The 18,061-nt window shown below is 38.7% G+C and overlaps 1 protein-coding gene across 7 annotated transcripts in view; it reads left to right on the top strand.

Moving 5' to 3' along the window:
- The window catches only part of LOC118815359 (phosphodiesterase 4D interacting protein), a 133,740-nt gene that overhangs the window by 88,456 nt on the left and 27,223 nt on the right, over positions 1-18,061 (top strand). For all 7 annotated transcript variants that reach the window (XM_036581422.1, XM_036581423.1, XM_036581417.1 and 4 more), the window contains 11 exons: positions 257-550; positions 626-745; positions 2,326-2,392; positions 7,388-7,497; positions 9,197-9,378; positions 9,888-10,137; positions 10,881-11,070; positions 12,412-12,528; positions 13,790-14,201; positions 14,993-15,228; positions 16,057-16,111. In XM_036581422.1, the coding sequence (XP_036437315.1) occupies positions 257-550; positions 626-745; positions 2,326-2,392; positions 7,388-7,497; positions 9,197-9,378; positions 9,888-10,137; positions 10,881-11,070; positions 12,412-12,528; positions 13,790-14,201; positions 14,993-15,228; positions 16,057-16,111 (2,033 nt within the window). The remainder of the gene's footprint in view (positions 1-256; positions 551-625; positions 746-2,325; positions 2,393-7,387; positions 7,498-9,196; positions 9,379-9,887; positions 10,138-10,880; positions 11,071-12,411; positions 12,529-13,789; positions 14,202-14,992; positions 15,229-16,056; positions 16,112-18,061) is intronic.

Genomic DNA, 18,061 nt, shown 5'->3' with positions numbered 1-18,061 from the left:
AGTAAAAGCACATAGCCAATATTTTTAATCATGCAAAGTGCATAAATGAGTCATCACACTTTTGCCTCAAACGTCATTGAGTTATTAAGCAATCTCAAATAAACCTGCTTATGGGGTTTCTGATACTGTGTAACATACTGTTAAAAAAGTAATTGCTATGTAACACACCTTTGTGTAATACCTGCCCTAAAGGGGAAAAAAGAGAGCTAGAGGTACGTTTAGATGACCCTCTTACATGTTAAACTCCATCTCCCAGGATTCCTCAGAGCGTATGGGTCAGGTGATGTCTGAGCAGGTGGCCCGGCTGCAGGAGCTGCGCAGACAAGTGGTGTCAGCAGGAAATGCATCGCAGAGCACATCAGACCACTCTGCGGACACTCAGAGCCTTCAGGAAGAGCTCCGGCTGGTTCTTGCCAAAGAGAAGGAGGCCCAGAGTGAGATGTCTGCTCTACGCTCCTCCTTGGCCATCAACCAGAACCAAATCCAGACCCAAGCTTCTGAATTGGAGGCTTTGAACCGAACCATGTGCATCAAAGACGAGATCATCAAGGTCTGTTCTGTTTTGTGTGTGTTGTTTGTGTGTCACTGCAAGGTCTTTGTGTATTTACTGTTGTGTGCTAATCAGGATCTGCAGATGCAGCTGGTGGAGTCCTCTGATCTCCCACTGGTGGAGAAACTGACTCAGGAGCTGCAGGAGCTCAGAGAGAGAGATTTACTTCAGGAGCCCTCCTGTCCCAACCATAAGGTCTGCACATGCACTAAGTTTACTGGCTAGTTTTCTATCCATGTCCAAATCTGAAAGTTGAGATTAAAGAGATTGTTTGGTTAAACAACAACTTTACATATTTATTCCTTAGTCCATGTAGTTCACTTAATAAATTCCATAGTCCATGTAGCTCAGTTAATAAATTGTTGGGCTCTGGAGTTTGCTTCTTGAGGTTTGCGCTGGGGCTGTGAGGCTGATGTAGCTAACATATAATGGGACCTTACACTCCACAGTTAACACTATGTAAACTGCATACCTAAATCTTTACACGCTTGCCTCAAACAGCATCAAGTAGTTATGTAATATCAAAAAAGACTTGCCTAAATTGTTTCTGACACTGTATGGCACTGTGATCTATAAAAAAGCTTGAAGTATAGACAGAATTCAAGCTGCTACTACTGTTTTTAGGAATGTGACATACTTGCATTTTTACAGATAACAACATGTCCTACAGCAGAGGTCACTAATAGGCAGACTGCGGTCCGAGTCCGGATCCAGACGCTGTCCTATGCGGATCTGGACCTAACCGATAAACTATGGAGAACTATTTAATTTCGACGGTGTGGTCCTATTTTAATTGGCGTAACTTTTCTACCCTTTACGGTACCGGTTTAGCCGGGAAACTCACAGACCAATCGCATGCGTTGTAAATATCACCCGTGTCGCTACTCAGCCAGTCAGATCTGAGCATTACGATGAGCACTGAGACCCGAGTGAGTAACAGAGAATGGTTTGTAATCCAAGGCAATTAATTGCATAATTTTTTTTTGTTTCTCTGCACCGTCGTTTATGATTTTGCTTTTCATTTCAAAAGCCACAGATAGCTTCGTTGGGCTATAGCAAGGACTTACTGCTTCGGTTTTGGTGTGTTCTGCGTATTCTGCATGATACTGGAGAGGTTGTTGGTTATTGTACCTCCTCTGGATAACATAAACAGTTATTATAATTCTTTTGTCTAATGTCTCTCATAGAAATAGTGAAATATTTGTATGTCTAACTTGTCTGTCTGCTGTTTATTTGCTGCTGCTCAAACTTAACATGTCTCCACTGACCAGCGAAGAAAATAAACAGCAGTTTTTATCGCTATTTCACATTTTCATTGTCATTCAAATGATTTGTAAGGTGTTATATGTTAACACCAGGTTGTAGTCCTGTTTAATCCTTAATTGTTTTCTTTTTTTCCTCAGTTGAAATTTTTGGGCAAAAACTGAAAGTGCCATTTTTGATCGCTTTTAGCCAAAATGTTTCACGGATGAAAATTTTGGTGCATCCCTGTTTAAGATTACTTAGTACATATTAGTTATTTAAGACACGTTTATAGTGATTTATGTATGTGGTTTGCTTGGTACCAAATTGATGGCTATAAATCTTCCATTACTTTACCATTGTTAGCTACATTAGGTTCATAGTTCCAGTGCAGAACCCAGACACAAACTCCAGACACCAAACATGTCTTGGCTGATCGACTACATGTAATAATTAGCCAAAATAGATGTTTCCATGCTGCTTTTTTTACTACAGAAACTGCATATGTATGTTTGTTCCTCTCACTTTAACAGGGTAGCACGGAGCGTCTGGCATCAATGGAGACTGAGCCGACAGCCACATCTCAGGCTGATACTGGAGGTGGGCGTGGGGACAGCCTCCAGACTGGGCTGTAATTTAGCCTCCTGTGCAGCAGGGGGTGATTGTGTGTTATACTGACAAGCTTGTAGATACCATTAATGTCATCTGCCAAGACAAAATGTTATGCATGTTCTGAGGTCGACAAAATTGCATCCATTTGAATGAACAGTTGTGCTTTGGACAATTTTATTGTGATATTTGGTAAGTTAAGGTTAACAGACATGCTTAAATTTGCATGTAGATGATGTGATCTTAACTTCATTGGATATTCACTGCCTTTGATGTTGCCTGTTTGTTTGTTTTTTTTTGGTCATTAACTTAATTATAGGTTATTGATTATTAACAAATAACCTGTATTACTACTTTATGTTATACTTTCAAGTATAGTTCAGCCATTCAAATTTAGTCTTAATATTTATTGAATTAACTAAAATATTCTGTCATTGTATGACTACATTTAAACCTACTGAGCCTTTTGGTTTTGTTTTTTGCACTAAAGGAAATAGAAAATTAGAATTTGTTTCTCGTTTTAGATCAAATGTTATCAGCGCTTCTCCTGGAAATCTACTTTTTTTTTGGCAGAGTTTAGTTCCAACCTGCATCTAACATACTGCTCTGCCCTTACCTAACACATCTGTTCCAGTAAATAAAGGACTTCTGAAGATGTTTATTAGCTGGAGCAGATGTGGCAGATTGTGGTTGGAGCTAGGATGGAAGAACAACAGGACCAGGGTTGATGATCACTGCTTTAAGGCCCAGTCACACTAGCTTTTTTGCCAGAGCGAAGGTACATTAACATCAATGGATGTCTGTTCAAAGACTTCTGGAGTAAGTAAATTTTATGTGCAAAATTTTGCTCAGCTTTGGTGAACTTTGACACATGACTTTGTGTCCTCGACCAGTAGCGCTACTGATTTGGCTATAGCTTCATTGCAAAGCCTAGGCTGCAGCCGAGGTAGGCTGCATTTCTCAGCCACTACGTCATAGAAGGCTGTTCCAAAGTGAAGGATCCTCCGTATATAGCCTAGAAATGCAGCCTACGTTTTGGGTGATATGAAGGACGCATCAGATGTATCCTTCCTGGCCTTTGGTTACCCACGGTTGCGCACGAACGACGTGAGGAGGAAAAACAGCGGAAAACAAAGCCGTTGGAGCAGAGCTTCTTTTAAATTGTAAATTGTTCACGTGCTTGAACTCATCTTCGTTACTTTAATTAATCAGTGTAAAATCACTGATTAATTAAAGAATTCATCCATAGATCATATTTTATTTAGAAGTATTTGTAAATATGTAGTTTATCGTACTACATAAGAACATCTCCTTCATTTCCGTGAAGAAATGAAAAAGCAACAAACACAATGCAGCTGGGACTGGCGACGTCACCACGCAGCCTCGTTAGGACTGTTCCATTTGTGTGACCAACAGGCTACTAAAGAGGGAGAGAGTCTTCATAGGACAGTCCTACCGAGGACCCGCACTGCCTCTGCTGCAGCCTAGGCTGTGGAGCGCAGCTTATGTTGACCTCTGAAGGGGCAGGACTTCATATAGCAGGTCATACAAAATGGGGAAATGCTAATTTTATCAGTGTCTAAGCACAAAAAATTTAACATTTCCTTCCCTCTGGCTAAATTAAAGCATAAAAGAGAGGCTACATAATATACGCTCCATAGGGAGATTGTGTTAGATCTTATAACTATCCATACTTAGGTGGGTTTACTGTTAAGGGTTGGTTAGTTAACTGCTGTCTGCACCAAAATAGAGAATTTATTTCATCTTCCGGTCCAGCTCTGGTCACACCTATTTCTCAATGCAACACAAACTGCAAATTTCTAGTGTGACTGTGGCTTTAGACTGTAGCCTTGTGTAGGTATTTTTCACTGCTTTTCTGTTCAGTGTTGCTAACAACAGCTACATATGTAATTGCACATTGAATTCCTGCTGCGGTACAAGCATTTAAAGGTACACTCAGTACAACTGTCCCAAGTAGCTTCTGAATATGTTCAATGTTTGTTGGAGTTTTACACATTGATAAGAAGTTGGTTATCACTGAGCTGGGAAAATGCTCTGCTGTAACAGTGGCGTGAACTCTGTTCCAACTGCTCAGCCGTTGAAGTAGCCGCTAATGCTTATTATTTAGAAGCACATATTAGTGTGCACTTAGTGTACCTTTAAAAATAGTTTCTGAAGTTGTGCAAGAGTCACTTTCAGCCTTAATCTGGTGAATGTTAACCAAACTGTGCTCATGCATGTGAAATAACAAAAACTGTTGTTGCATGCATGTACTGTACTGTAGTTTATTACTGTCCACTTGATGCAATAGCTTTGCTTATCAGAAGATGTTGTGGAGGACTTCTATAGAAAGCAATAGTGTTTATGTAATAGATATAACCTTTTCAATATAACTGTGTTTGATGTTTCTAGTCCTGCTTCATACAATAATAGTTTTGTACTCATTTTTGGAAAACCAATGAAAAGCATCTCAATGGGAAAAACAAAGATCTGTTCACTTGGGAGGTTCTTTTTTCCTCAAAGATCAACACCACCATTCTCAGATGTTTGCACACAAGCACATAGCCCCAGCTCTACGATACCCTGAGTCAGCCTTTAATGCTAGTTTGATAAACCAGTCAGACCTCCTCATTTCAGATTATTTCTATGTGTGTTTAAAGCTGACACTGCCATTTATACAGTTGTATGCAAACGTTCCTTTGGTCAAATCATAGATTTTGTTGATTTTCTAAATGAAAATAAGTCGACTCGTCCTCTACAGAGAACAAACTGAAACAGCATTTTTCCTGCAAATTTTGTTGCACAATTTCTATTTGCTGAATTTTTAATTTACGAAATTTACGAAAAATGAAACAAAGTATAAAAAGTGCCATAACGTTTGTACAGGCAAAATTTTATGTTTTAGTTTTTCCTAATATGTTAAATTAATCAAACAAATAGTAATTTTGTAGTAAAATGTACAAAAGTGTGTTCTCTATAGAAGACTTCATATAGCAGGTCATCCAAAATGGGGAAATGCTAATTTTATCATTGTCTAAAAACAAAACATTGAACATTTCTTTCCCATCTAGCTAAATTAAAGCATAAAAGAGAGGCTACATAATATGCGCTCCATAGAGAGATTGTGTTAGATCTTACAACTATCCAGTATAAAGTATAAAAAGTGCCATAACGTTTGCACAGGCAAAATTTTATGTTTCATCCTTCTATAGAGGATGTACTAACTTATTTTCAAATCTACAAGTCATGTCATGTGACCAGAGGAACACAACCTTTAGCATACGGTTGTACCTTCCTTTAAAAAATTACAGTTTCAGAACTAAAAAAGTTAATAAATGTGTATATTTAACAAATACATATGATTTTATCGTGATGAGACTAAACATGTATTTTTTCTCCTCTTTTGAAAAATTCCTTCCTGGCTTTCTCTCTTTCTCTTTCCCCCTCTCTATACCCCTCTTATCTATCACTCTTTTCGCTCCCACAGTCATAAGCACAATCCCTGTCTAAGTTTAATCAACAAAATACACTACACAGCGAACACTAGCTGGGTGTCCATCCACATACTTTTATGCATAGTTTGACATATCCAATAAAAATGACTTCAAACAGCAGGTATCGAATAAAATCTCCGTAATACATAACATAAATGTGAATAAAGTAACGTAAATGTGAATAAGGAACAGAATAAAGTCACATGACTGATCATGTGATTTGTTATGCCCGGCTGTAGCTACAAAACATGGCAAGGAAATTAAAATAAATAAATTAAAAATATAATAATAATAACTGTTATAGAGCACTTTTCATATCGGTAGCAGCTCAACCTGCTCTACAGGCAGATGATAAAGTTTAACAGTAATCTAAGAAACTCCTTTCTTGTCAAATTTTAGATTGTGAACAGATAGAAGGTGCCTGCAGCTGACCATCAGCCATTTTATTGTGTTTTTGTGCTTTTACGATGTGAATTACAACCACAAAATTAAACATAAGAGCAAAGAGAAGTTGCCCAACATTAAAGATTTCCCTGTAAACGTGCTTCATATTTCCCAGAAATGTGTTTATGAATGTGATTCGGAGAGTTTTATTCTCTTATACAGAGTGGAAGGAAAATTCTCTTCATTTTTTGTAACATGTCTGTTTACTTTAACTCAAAAGCTGGATGGAAACACGGCTGGTGTTGACCGACGTTCCACTCAAGTTCTGTGAGCTACTTTTTAAGCCCATTCTGCTCATATTGACATCCAAAATGCTAAGAAGTAAACCTCATTTGAACACGCACCAAGCTGATATGGATAAGCAGTACACTTTCAGAGTGCGCAGTACACTATACATTTTCAACCTAGTCTTCAAAATTTGAGGTAAAACAATATCATAATAGTTAATAGCTACATTCTCTCAGCTATGAGGGGATATTTCACCTACAGATGGAATAATGCTCTTCGCCCAGAGCAGCACTGTATCTGAGCCTAGACCAACTGACTGTGTAGTGAACAGCCCATTTACGGTTATCATTGTCAATATACAACCATATCAAAACACCCCTTTTCCCACTGTTTCTTTTTACACCATTTTCCTTCATTTAAAACAACTATGTATGTATACATATATATATATATATATATATATATATATATATATATATATATATTTTGATATTTCAAATGACTAGGCAGGAAATAGTTCTTCCTTCTGTTTACCCTCCCTCTTCCTGTCTGCCTGGAAACACCTCTCAGTTAAGATCTTTAAAGCTGCGCCTGTCTTTTTTCCGGGTTCTGGTGAGATTGGATGTGAAAGGGAATGCATGTTTGCTGAGGGCAGTGTGTGCTTCAGCAGTGAAGTAAGAGGAGATGCACTGCTGGATCATGTTTTCTTGTCTCCATGACAATAAATGCCATCAGTGTGTGGTTGTTGCACAAATGCATGTGTGTGTGTGTGTGTGTGTGTGAGTGTGTGTGAGCTAACAGCGCTGTGTTGTCATTCCAGACTTCACTTCAGATGAGGAGGAGGAGGATGACTGTAACAGTGAGTTTGCTGACAGCACTGAGGAAGACGAGAACTGCAGACTAACAGCTCAGTCTTTGGCTGTTATGCAGGTAAGACGCACACATTCATCATTTCATCTGATCCTTTTAAAGCTAAACTCCTCTCTGAACTTCTTTTACAATTATGGGTCCAGGATTATCACCGGTTTATCGTTTTGTTTAAATATGATTGCACAATTACATGATTAATGACAGTTACTTAATGAATTAAATTCATTGTCAGTGTGAACAGGTCTGAGGGTGCAGTTCGCCTTTTTTGGTTTGTTTCTGTGTCACATGTCAAAGCTCACATCATAATACAGCACCTCTTTTCTCTGCTTCTTTCATTATGCAGGAAGTGAGGCTGTAATGCCATAAAAAATAGGCTAAAATCTTTTTTCTTTGCACACGTGAAAAGAGAATTAGACTTACTTTTCAAAATTTCTGCACAGCTATTTCAGGTGTAAACAGAGTCATTCAGAGTAGTTTGATGTGAAATGGTTCATTGTAGAGAAACGTACAGACTCAGATTTCTTTAAAGTGTCTAAAACACAAATAAACCCATTTTATTTACTATTTAAAAACCTCCAGGAAACCTACACAAGTCCTCTGAGTTTTATATGTAATGTTAGTGATGGTAAAATAGTGGTAAATCTGAAAACATACGTTTTCTTTGGGGACTGATTTGCCTTTCGACACCCAGCATTTACCTCAAATACATTTTAGAAAATTAGGTTATTGCAAAAGTATTATAAAGCAATGTCTGAAGTATCAGGCAGAGTATTCAGAACTATTTTGTGTAGTACGTTTTTGTGCAGGAGCTCTTAGAAGCATTAAACTCTGCAGACTTCTCGTTCCTGTCACCACCACTGTGGACAGTTCTGACTTGGTAAATTTCTCTTGAGCAAAGCATTTCACATCAAACCAGTATGAAGGGCTTTGTTGAAATCTTAATTATGTAATTATGCACAAATTTTGAGAGATCAATATAGTTTTCCACACTAAACATACCACATCCCACACATCCACACTGAATATTCATGTAGTTGTTTTCTTTTGCACTTTGTCTTGTTTGTACACTGATGTATGTACACTGTAAATATGTTCTGACTTCTTTTAGTGTTTCCCTTTTGGGGCCAAAAAAGTACTGTCTGTCTGTCTGTCTGTCTGTCAATCTGTCTTTCTGTTTGCTTGCTTTCTGTCTTTCTACTTACCTGTCTGTCAGCCTGCTCATCCGTCCATCTGCAGTGATATGCAAACGTTGAACACCTGTGATCAAATGACATGTTTGACATGTATTTTTTGATTTTCGGAGTGATTTTCTGAATTTTCTGAAAAAATAAGTTACTCCATATAGAACACGCTTAAATATGCAACTTTTCGGCTAACTTTAAAGTACAATTTCTGTTTTACATACTGAAAAAAAACATACAAGATAAAATGTGCAAATGTTTTATTTTTTCCAGTATGTTAAATTCAGCGAATAATTGAATTAAAATGTGCAGAAGTGTGTTCTGTATAGAGGGCTTTTTAAGTTATTTTCACAGAAAATCAGCAAAATGTCATTTGACCTGGGGCACCCCAACTTTTGGTACGACTGTATGTATTGGCACTGACATAACAAAACTTTATGTCTCCAAAATGCAAACTTTTCAAAAACATTCCTTTAATTTAATTTAATTTTAAGATTCCTTATATTTTGGAGCATTTCTATTTGTCCATTAGTCAAGACGCATTAACCAAACGATTCTCTTCTCTCCTCACTGCTTAGGCCTATGAGCACCATGGAGGACCTGCGGCCAGGCCGCTATCCCAGGATACTGCCGTGATGGAGGGTCAGGGTCTGGCGGAAGTGAAGCTACTGGTGGAGCAGAAGAGGGCGGTGGAGCGAGAGCTGTGGGAGCTTAAGGCTCAGCTGGAGAAAGCTGGTTTCTCCTCTTTCTCTCAGATGAGGTATTTAAGCTATTTAGGAGATTTGTTATTAAGCTTCTACACAACTTTTAAAATCTTATTGATATGCTGACTATCCACTGGAAACAAAAGGCAACTGAAAATTTGGGGGTTGCTCACTAAATGATGAGTGAGGATTACACATTACCCAAATTATGACTTAGCACTGAACTGAACTGAACACACATGGTAACAGGGGACTTGGAGCAAATGAAATGTGGAGGTAAACCGTCTCTCAGTTTACATTTGCTGTCAAAGAGATCCAGTAAGATTTGAATTTGAGTTACCGAGCAGCATGCATGACAGGATGACATCTGATTTTCAGTCAAACGTTAAAATTAGATTGGGAGGCAACACAGATATCCACAGTTTCATTATGGTGCCAGTTGACTTCCTCAAAGTCTGCACACAGACCATCATTGCGAATTATGACAGTGATTGGGTTACAATTCATGTGATCAGTTGGCTGAAGGCTAAAGATGCAATTGTCTTGATGTGATCTCCTGTTGTAGGAAAGCACTGTTCAGCCTGCGCTCTGAGAATGAGGAGCTCAGGAGCTTGGTGAGAGAGAGAGGCTCTGAGGAAAGTGGACGTGGAGCCTCAGAGGAGGGTAAGAGAGAGCTTGAGGAGAAACCTGGTGAAGAACCTTCAGATCCCACAAGAAAACCTTGCACACCTCGTGCTCAAGTCCGTAAGGGTGATAAAAAACCCTCCAGACCACTCTCTCTGGACCTGCAATCACTGCTCTCCCACTCTTTACAGGTAGGGGGCGCTTGCAGGAGAGGAAATACCAGTTTTCCAAGCTTATACCTTATTATCAAAACAAATCATATCTCTAAAACAGAACTTTCCAGGAGAAGGAGAGAATACAATGCATGTTAATATAATGAGATTGTGTTCCAAATAATTTCTTTTAGCCCATGAAATTATCACACCAGAGGGGGGTCTTGCTTTGTAATACCTAACAATCTTATGAAAAAAAAAAAATAGACATTTTTTGGATTGAATGCAGAAAAATATTAAAGGTTGTAAATTATTACAGTTGTTATGTTATATTATTTCTGTTAAGGAGAGCTGCATGTCTGCAGGTATAAACACTGGAAAAAAATTGAAATTGTTCATCCAATAATATAACAAATGCAGTAATTCAGAGTCATTTTTCTTTTGATATTTAAGTACATTTAAAAGCAAATAAGTCTGTACTTTAACCCAAGTAGAAAAATAAATAGAATGCTTCTTCATTTACTTTGGGATTTTTGTAATTTTTCTACCACTGGCTCTAACTTTGTAAGAAGATCAAAGAAAAACAGGGCTAACTTTTACAACTTTTTATAAAAGCTACGTTTCATATGTGTAAAACTGAGAGGGTGAAAACATTTCTTTTTGCTTTTTAGGGTTAAATGTGTGGTTAGGTTTAGGATGAAGCTTTTACATAAGATAATTACATAACACATTACCCCACAACCACACAATAAAACAACCTGTGTGTTCATGTGTGTGAGCAGGTAGAGAGTGTATCTAGAGAAGTCCCACTGAGTCCAGTGGAAGCTGGACTGAGGGAGTGTACGGTGCGTCTGAAGTCGGACCTGGAGCAGGTGCAGCAGGAGAGCCGTGAGCTGCAGGAGAGACTGATGGTGTCGGAGGCCACAGTGCAGGCCCAGGCTGAGCAGCTTAAAGACTACAGAGAACTGCTCAGTAAGTGTTCTCATACTTCCCTACTTGCCATACTAAATTCATGTGGAGGATGACCATATAAAACAGTAGCACTGGAATTAAATGACCATTCACACTCTAGTGTTCAGTCCATTAGTGTAGTAGTAGTGGGTGGGACAGCAGTATAAACTGGTCATACTGGTTCATCTGGTATACTGGTTGAAATTCTCTGGTATGGGTTTTGTCATTACCGTTATACTCAAATGTCACAAATCCTAAGCCTCACCCTAATGTAGACACCAGTAAAGCTGAAGTTTCCTTGTTATTCAGTTTTCTGTTTCCATCCAAAATGATGCACCATTACATTCAGGCACCTGTACGGACAAACAAGAAGCTGGTGAATAAGAAGCTTTGTAGAAATTCCAATGTGAAACATGTAGCACTATTTTTGCCAGGCCCACAGTGTGTAGAAAAACGCAACATGTCAAAACGAAAGAAGCGTGAAGCAAGAACACCAATCAGGGTACAGCACGCACTTAGTTTTGAGCTTGTTTTGACCTGTTGATCATACCAACCCAGTGCAAGCATACGGTTCAACGCCAGTGCAGCATTGTAAAATTTTGGGAGAGTCTATTCAACATAAATGATGGACTAACCTAACTTTGTGTAAATAGACCACAATATAGAAATATGTACACATATGCAGTTGTGACTGTCGTGTCTTTTTTCTGAATTTATATAAACACTATTTCATTTTATAGTAAATTTGTTTTTGCTAGTTTATGTTTATGAACAGAGACCTGCAAATTCAATATAGTAAAGGAAACTCATTTGTGAATCTGAGTTTAAAATTTTTATTAAACTTAAACTTGTAACTAAATTGCAAATAAATCTTAGACCAAGAGTGACACTAAAGTATTTTCACCTAAAATGAGTTAATGAAGCAGAGTCTTGTTACAAAAATGATAATAGGACATTAGAGTCATAATTAGTCTTTTAGTACTTTCGCTTTTGATACTTAAGTACATTTGAAGGCAAATACATTTGTACTTTTACTCAAGTGGAGGTCTGAAGGGAGGAACTTCTACTTTTACTGGAGTAATATTTTACCTTGGGTATCTCTACTTTAACTCAAGTACATGATTTGTGTACTTCGTCCACCACTTATTAAAAGTGTAGGGATATCCCAGAATATCAATCCCTTAGTAACCTACAAAAATAGGCTTGCTTAATCAAAAATTAAATGGTTTTATTTATTTTTATTTTACAGCACACCCGTGATATATACCAGAACTATCAGAAATCTTTGGCTGTACCACCCACTACTAGTCTGTAGTGTGTATTTTGAAGTGCATGGTGAAATATGTGCTTTACTTTCCTCAGCGGAGACGTCGGTGCAGCAGGACAGTAAGCAGGTACAGGTGGACCTGCAGGATCTGGGCTACGAGACATGCGGCCGCAGTGAGAATGAGGCAGAGAGAGACGACACCAGTAGCCCAGGTTTCTATGCGACTGACACCACACTCACGCCACATTTCTTCCAAATATGCTAACGGTTTGGTTACACTTTACTTGAAGGGTGTCTACATAACACATTCATAACATCTTACATAAACACTTAATAACATGTTCATGAATGTTTAAATCAACATTCATAAAGCATACATTTAAAATAATTTGGAGAGACATTTTTTAAAATAAAAGTCGTCTTTTTATCTTGAAAAACTGTATTATTTTCAGTGAATGGCTTATTTCTGGACAGCTGAAATAAAAATGACCTTTTATTCCTTTATTCATTGAGTGCTTTGACACTTTGGCACATTTTGCCTATACTTTCAACTTCTTTTTCATTATTAGTTTCTTTTTAAGCATTTGCATTTTGCACCTTAGTATTCTTTTTCCTTTTTACTTTGTCATCCTAAGTTTTACCCTCTTCGGGTTAAATGCTAGCACTGTAAGTGACAGTTTAATTGTGCATTGGTTGTCTTATTTAAGTGACACTCTTTGAAGTTAAATGTTGCACTATTATCTCAAAGATTGATAAATTCAATGCCCTTACCTTAAAAGTGGTGGAAGCTAAAAAGATTAAAATGCATGTTATGTGGATCTTTAAATTGCAATGCAAAGTACTACTACATTCATGTGGCTGTCCAGCATCTACAGGGAATGAATGAGTATTACTGTCTTATAAAATTCCTTCATGCAATGAGTCCCACCACCACACTAAGTCGAATTCATATTTGTGAATTCATATTTGTGAGTAATTTGCTGTCAAAATGCTTAAAAAAACAAATAATTAAAATGAAGTCAAGCATATACACAAAATGTGCCTCAGTGTCAAATCACTTAATGACCAAAGGGTAAAGTGAGGTCAGTTTATGTTGCCTCAGAAATTAGGCATTTTACTTAAAATAATATACTTTTTTAAAATAAAAAATAAGGACTTTTATTTTGAAAAAAAATCTGGAAATAACTGTTTAAGGGTGTTGCCAGGATGGCCACTGAGTGAACAGACTTTCCTTTAAGGATGTTGGCATCATGTGAACATTTTTGTGGTGTTTATTGTAGAAGATGAATTGTCATGGATGTGTGTCGCCATTAGGAGGCAGCAAAAACTCAATCGTTTTCCTAGAAAATACCACCAAAAACATCATGTCATACTTGTGAAAGGATGACATAAAATTAGTCTGTCTTTTGTTTATGTATCATCTTTCTGAAGCAACATACAAGTTCATGACACCAGTCACTCCTCCATCTGCAGAATTTGACGATCTGGAGCTGTGCACCTCTCTCTCCTACCGGGACGGTGCCTCCCAATGGTGGTCCGGAGCGGCTTCTGCGGGCCGAGCAGAAGGCGATGTGGCGTTTCTTCAGCAGCTGGTGGAGGATCTTCGGGGGCAGCTGTCCCGCTCGCAGGCACTGGTACGCAGCCTACAGACTCGCGTCGGGGACACCGCACCCACATCAACGCCCCGAAAAGTCAACTGGGGTTTGGAGAGCGGGGCTGAGGAGGACGAGGGCTGGCAGTCATCAGACGGCTGCGGCTCACTGCCCCGCCGTCCCCGCCCTGACACGGAGCTGCAGGAGCTGGTGGCCCGCGTGTCTTCTCTGGAGGAGCAGCTGAGGAAAGGCAAAGGGAACACAGAGGAAACCAAAAGCAGTACCTGGCCTGGGTGAGTAGCAGATGCTTACAGACTATAGTTTACAGGGAGAAACAGGTGGGGAATTTTGCTAGGTGTATTTGTGCATCAGCATTGCTGGTCACAGACATTCTGAATTTGAAAGTCTTTATACACTCAACGGTCACTGATGTGCAGTCAGAAGCTCAGAACAGCCTTATTACTGGGCTCTAAAAAAATTCACATTCCAGTATGTTCAGCAATGATGGTGAAGCAATTAGAGGTTCTTCAGATTACTGAATGTGACCTTGATTGATGTATTTAAGCTTTAAGAACTCTATGAACTCTATGAAAGTGATCAAAGATGGCAAAAAACTTCTTGTCCGCTTCTTTCAGCTTTACAGCAAACAGGTGACAGGGTCATCACTATTATTTTCACAGAAAATTAGTATAATAAAAATAGCTCTTTATAGCCACATAGACTAGTTTGATTTATATTATTTTAAATTATATTTTTAAAAATATATATATTTTATATTATTATTTTAAAAATACTAGCTTATATTGTATTCTTAAAAATTTCAACTTTTTCCAGCATTAAAGGGTCCATATCTTGTAAAAATTTTCCTTACTTTTTGGAAGAAATTCTTTGATGTATTATGCAAACTTTGTTAAAGCTCCATCAAATAGTTCATACAGTCCATACAAGGAAACTATGCTGTTCTGAATTCATGAATTATTGTTCATTTTGGTACATGAAACTGCACGTCATTAGCGGATCTCAGGTGAATAAAATAAAAATGTAGGACATGCGCCCGTTAATATCTCCTCTCTCTGTATTGCAGTAAGTTTGACGCGCTGATCCAGGCTCAGGCACGGGAGCTGTCTCACCTGCGGCAGCGGATGCGAGAGGGCCGAGGGGTGTGCCACATTCTGACCCAGCACCTGGGGGACACCACTAAGACCTTCGAAGAGCTTCTGCGGGCCAACGACATCGACTACTACATGGGCCAGAGCTTTAGAGAACAACTCGCTCAGAGCTCCTCACTGGCTCAGAGAGTGGCAGCCAAGATCAGCAGCCGTGAGTGCACACACACACACACACACACACACGCATACATATACTCACAAACCAACACGTCATTAATCCCTGTGGTTTTAGTTTCACAACAAGTAAACACACAAATAATAATATGTTACACATCAGTTGCATTTTGTCATTACTCTGAATAAACAAAACAATAATAAGCACTTACTGATCAGAATTGCGCTCTGAATGAGCTGCTGTGCCCTAATTCCTGCTTCCTGGAGCTGAGGTCTGGGTATGGGAATAGAGCTGTGACTGGGCCTCAAGGCTCTGGTCTACAGATAAAATATTGGGATAGTGGGTTTAGAGCTGTAGTCGGAGCTGTGACTGGATCTGCGCTTGTGCTATGTCATGCACTCACACTGAAAAAATCATAGAGCATGAAGGAAGCATCTTTATACAGTGATAGAAAACATCAGCGGAAATCCCACCATTAACGGTTTGGTATTGTCTGGGTATGGAAATATTGCATTAAGTTGCATAAATTTAAAGGTTATTCATTTATGATGGGGTTTCATTCAGTAAAAGAAAGAAAGTGCATTACATACACTTTTGTTGGAGAGTTCAACATCATGAAACTTTTTTTATTTATAAGTTATATTTTTTTATAGAAGGAAGTTATACTGTTAATCGTAAGTGTCTCGTTCGGTATCTATGTTATTTAAACTTTTGTGAGAGTTTGAAATCTTGAGAACTGACAATCACATCAGTCAGGAAAGTACAGTTTATCTGTTGGAGTTTACATGCAGTCAGAATTTAGGCATATTTAAAGATTTCAGGAGCTCTTTCATAATGAAGAATATTTCTGTATTTTTAACACAGGAGATCACTCTGAACTCCCAGAAGACAAGACAGGTCATGAGCTGCTTGCAATCCGGTGAGTCCTTCGTCTACACGCGTGCTCACATACACATTCACAGATTCACACAAACAGACGTATTAACACTTTTTCCCCTCACATTTTCCATGTTAAAAGACAGTAGATGTTGAATACCAAAGTATTTTATTGCACCCGTCCTATTATTGTATTGTGATTTGGCCCACCAGAAAGTTACCTTAACCACCCCACCCCGTCAGCAAATTAGCAAACAAGCATATTTTAAATGTATTATTAAATCATGCACTTATATTATCATAAACTAGGTACTCTTTAAATCGTTATTTTCATTTGAAAATTGTGTTTTTAAATATTTAATAACACATTACAGTATAATGCTGGTACGAGTGGATCAGACACAGCAGTGCTGCTGGAGTTTTTAAACACTGTGTCCACTCACTGTCCACTCTATTAGACACTCCTACCTTGTCAGTCCACCTTGTAGATGTAAAGTCAGAGACGATAGCTCATCTGCTGCTGTACAGGTTGTGTTGGTCATCCTCTAGTCCTTCATCAGTGGTCACAGGACGCTGCCCACAGTTCGCTGTTGGCTGGATATTTTTGGTTGATGGACTATTCTCAGTCCAGCAGTGACACTGAGGTTTTTAAAAACTCCAGCAGCACTGCTGTGTCTGATCCACTCAGACCAACACAGCACACACTAACACACCACCACCAGGGGTCCTGGCCACTAAAGAAAAAGGTAAAAGGGGGCAAACAAAGTATGCAGAGAAACAGATGGACTACAGTCTGTAACTGTAGAACTACAAAGTGCACCTATATAGTAAGTGGAGCTGACAAGGAGGTGGTCATAATGTTATGCCTGATCGGTGTGTATATGTCACATCGGCTGACCTCTTGCTGCCTATAAACAGTACAGTACAGTACAGACTCCAACATGATCAAACATTACTGTATGTAGATTTGTACTGCAGCATCTCTCTCAGCTACCTCTCTCTTATCTCAGTGGTGTCTCAGCTGTTTTTGGGTACAGTGACAGACTGCCCTGCATATTCAGCACTGCTTTGCTCATGCTTACGTAATTGCTGGTTATGACAGAGCGCTGACACTCAATGGAAAGATCACAGAGCCAGACACATACACATTGACTCATCTGGCCATCCAGGCTGGGGCAATCAGTTTCTCGATCTATGCTTACTGTGCATTGCCATGCAGTGTGGGGGATTACATATCAGATCAATAAGAGTGATTAACTCATGCTGAGGCTCAGTCTGGTCAATTGGAGTTCTGATAGAAATGGACTGTAGATTGGCAGCTGACCCTTTTCGCTTGTACAGGAATCAGCTGCACTTTGTTATATGTCAATCTTTAACCCCAAAATAAGAATGTTTATTTTTACTGGGCTGTGTAATATATTAAAGAACAATTCCAAAGATTTTTACCTTCCACTAGTTGAACCAGTTTTTTTAAATTGCCTGTATAGTTCAGTAGTTAAGATGTAAATAAAGTCATTCATAGTGGTTTGATATTAAGGGGCTCATTGTGGAGAAATGTATTGACTTAGATTTCTTTACAGTGATGGCGTTAGGAGCCAGGGGTCATAATGTTTACCGTGCACATGTAACCATTGTATTTATTTTGCCAAAACAACCAGCAAACCTGCATGAGTCTTCTGAGTTTTTATATGGAATGTTGAAAATGGTAAACAGTGGTAAATCTGGAAAACAAAAAGATTTCTTTGGGTGTTATTTTGCCTTGTAAAATACATTTTAGATGAAAATCTTATCTCACAACTATTGTAAAACATTGTCTGAGGCGTCAGGCAGAGTCTTCATGACCATTTCATATACCAACTTACTGTGATGTAGCTTTTAGAGGCAATAGATGTTTGGATGTTTGGTTCCTATCACCACTGCTGTGAACAATTCTGACTTGGTAAGTTTGTCTAGAATGGAGCCTCTCACACCAAACCTCCCTGAATGGCTTTGT

This window comes from Colossoma macropomum, unplaced genomic scaffold (assembly GCF_904425465.1).
Source record: "Colossoma macropomum unplaced genomic scaffold, Colossoma_macropomum, whole genome shotgun sequence".
Taxonomy (NCBI): domain Eukaryota; kingdom Metazoa; phylum Chordata; class Actinopteri; order Characiformes; family Serrasalmidae; genus Colossoma; species Colossoma macropomum.
This window is presented reverse-complemented; position numbering and strand designations above follow the sequence as displayed.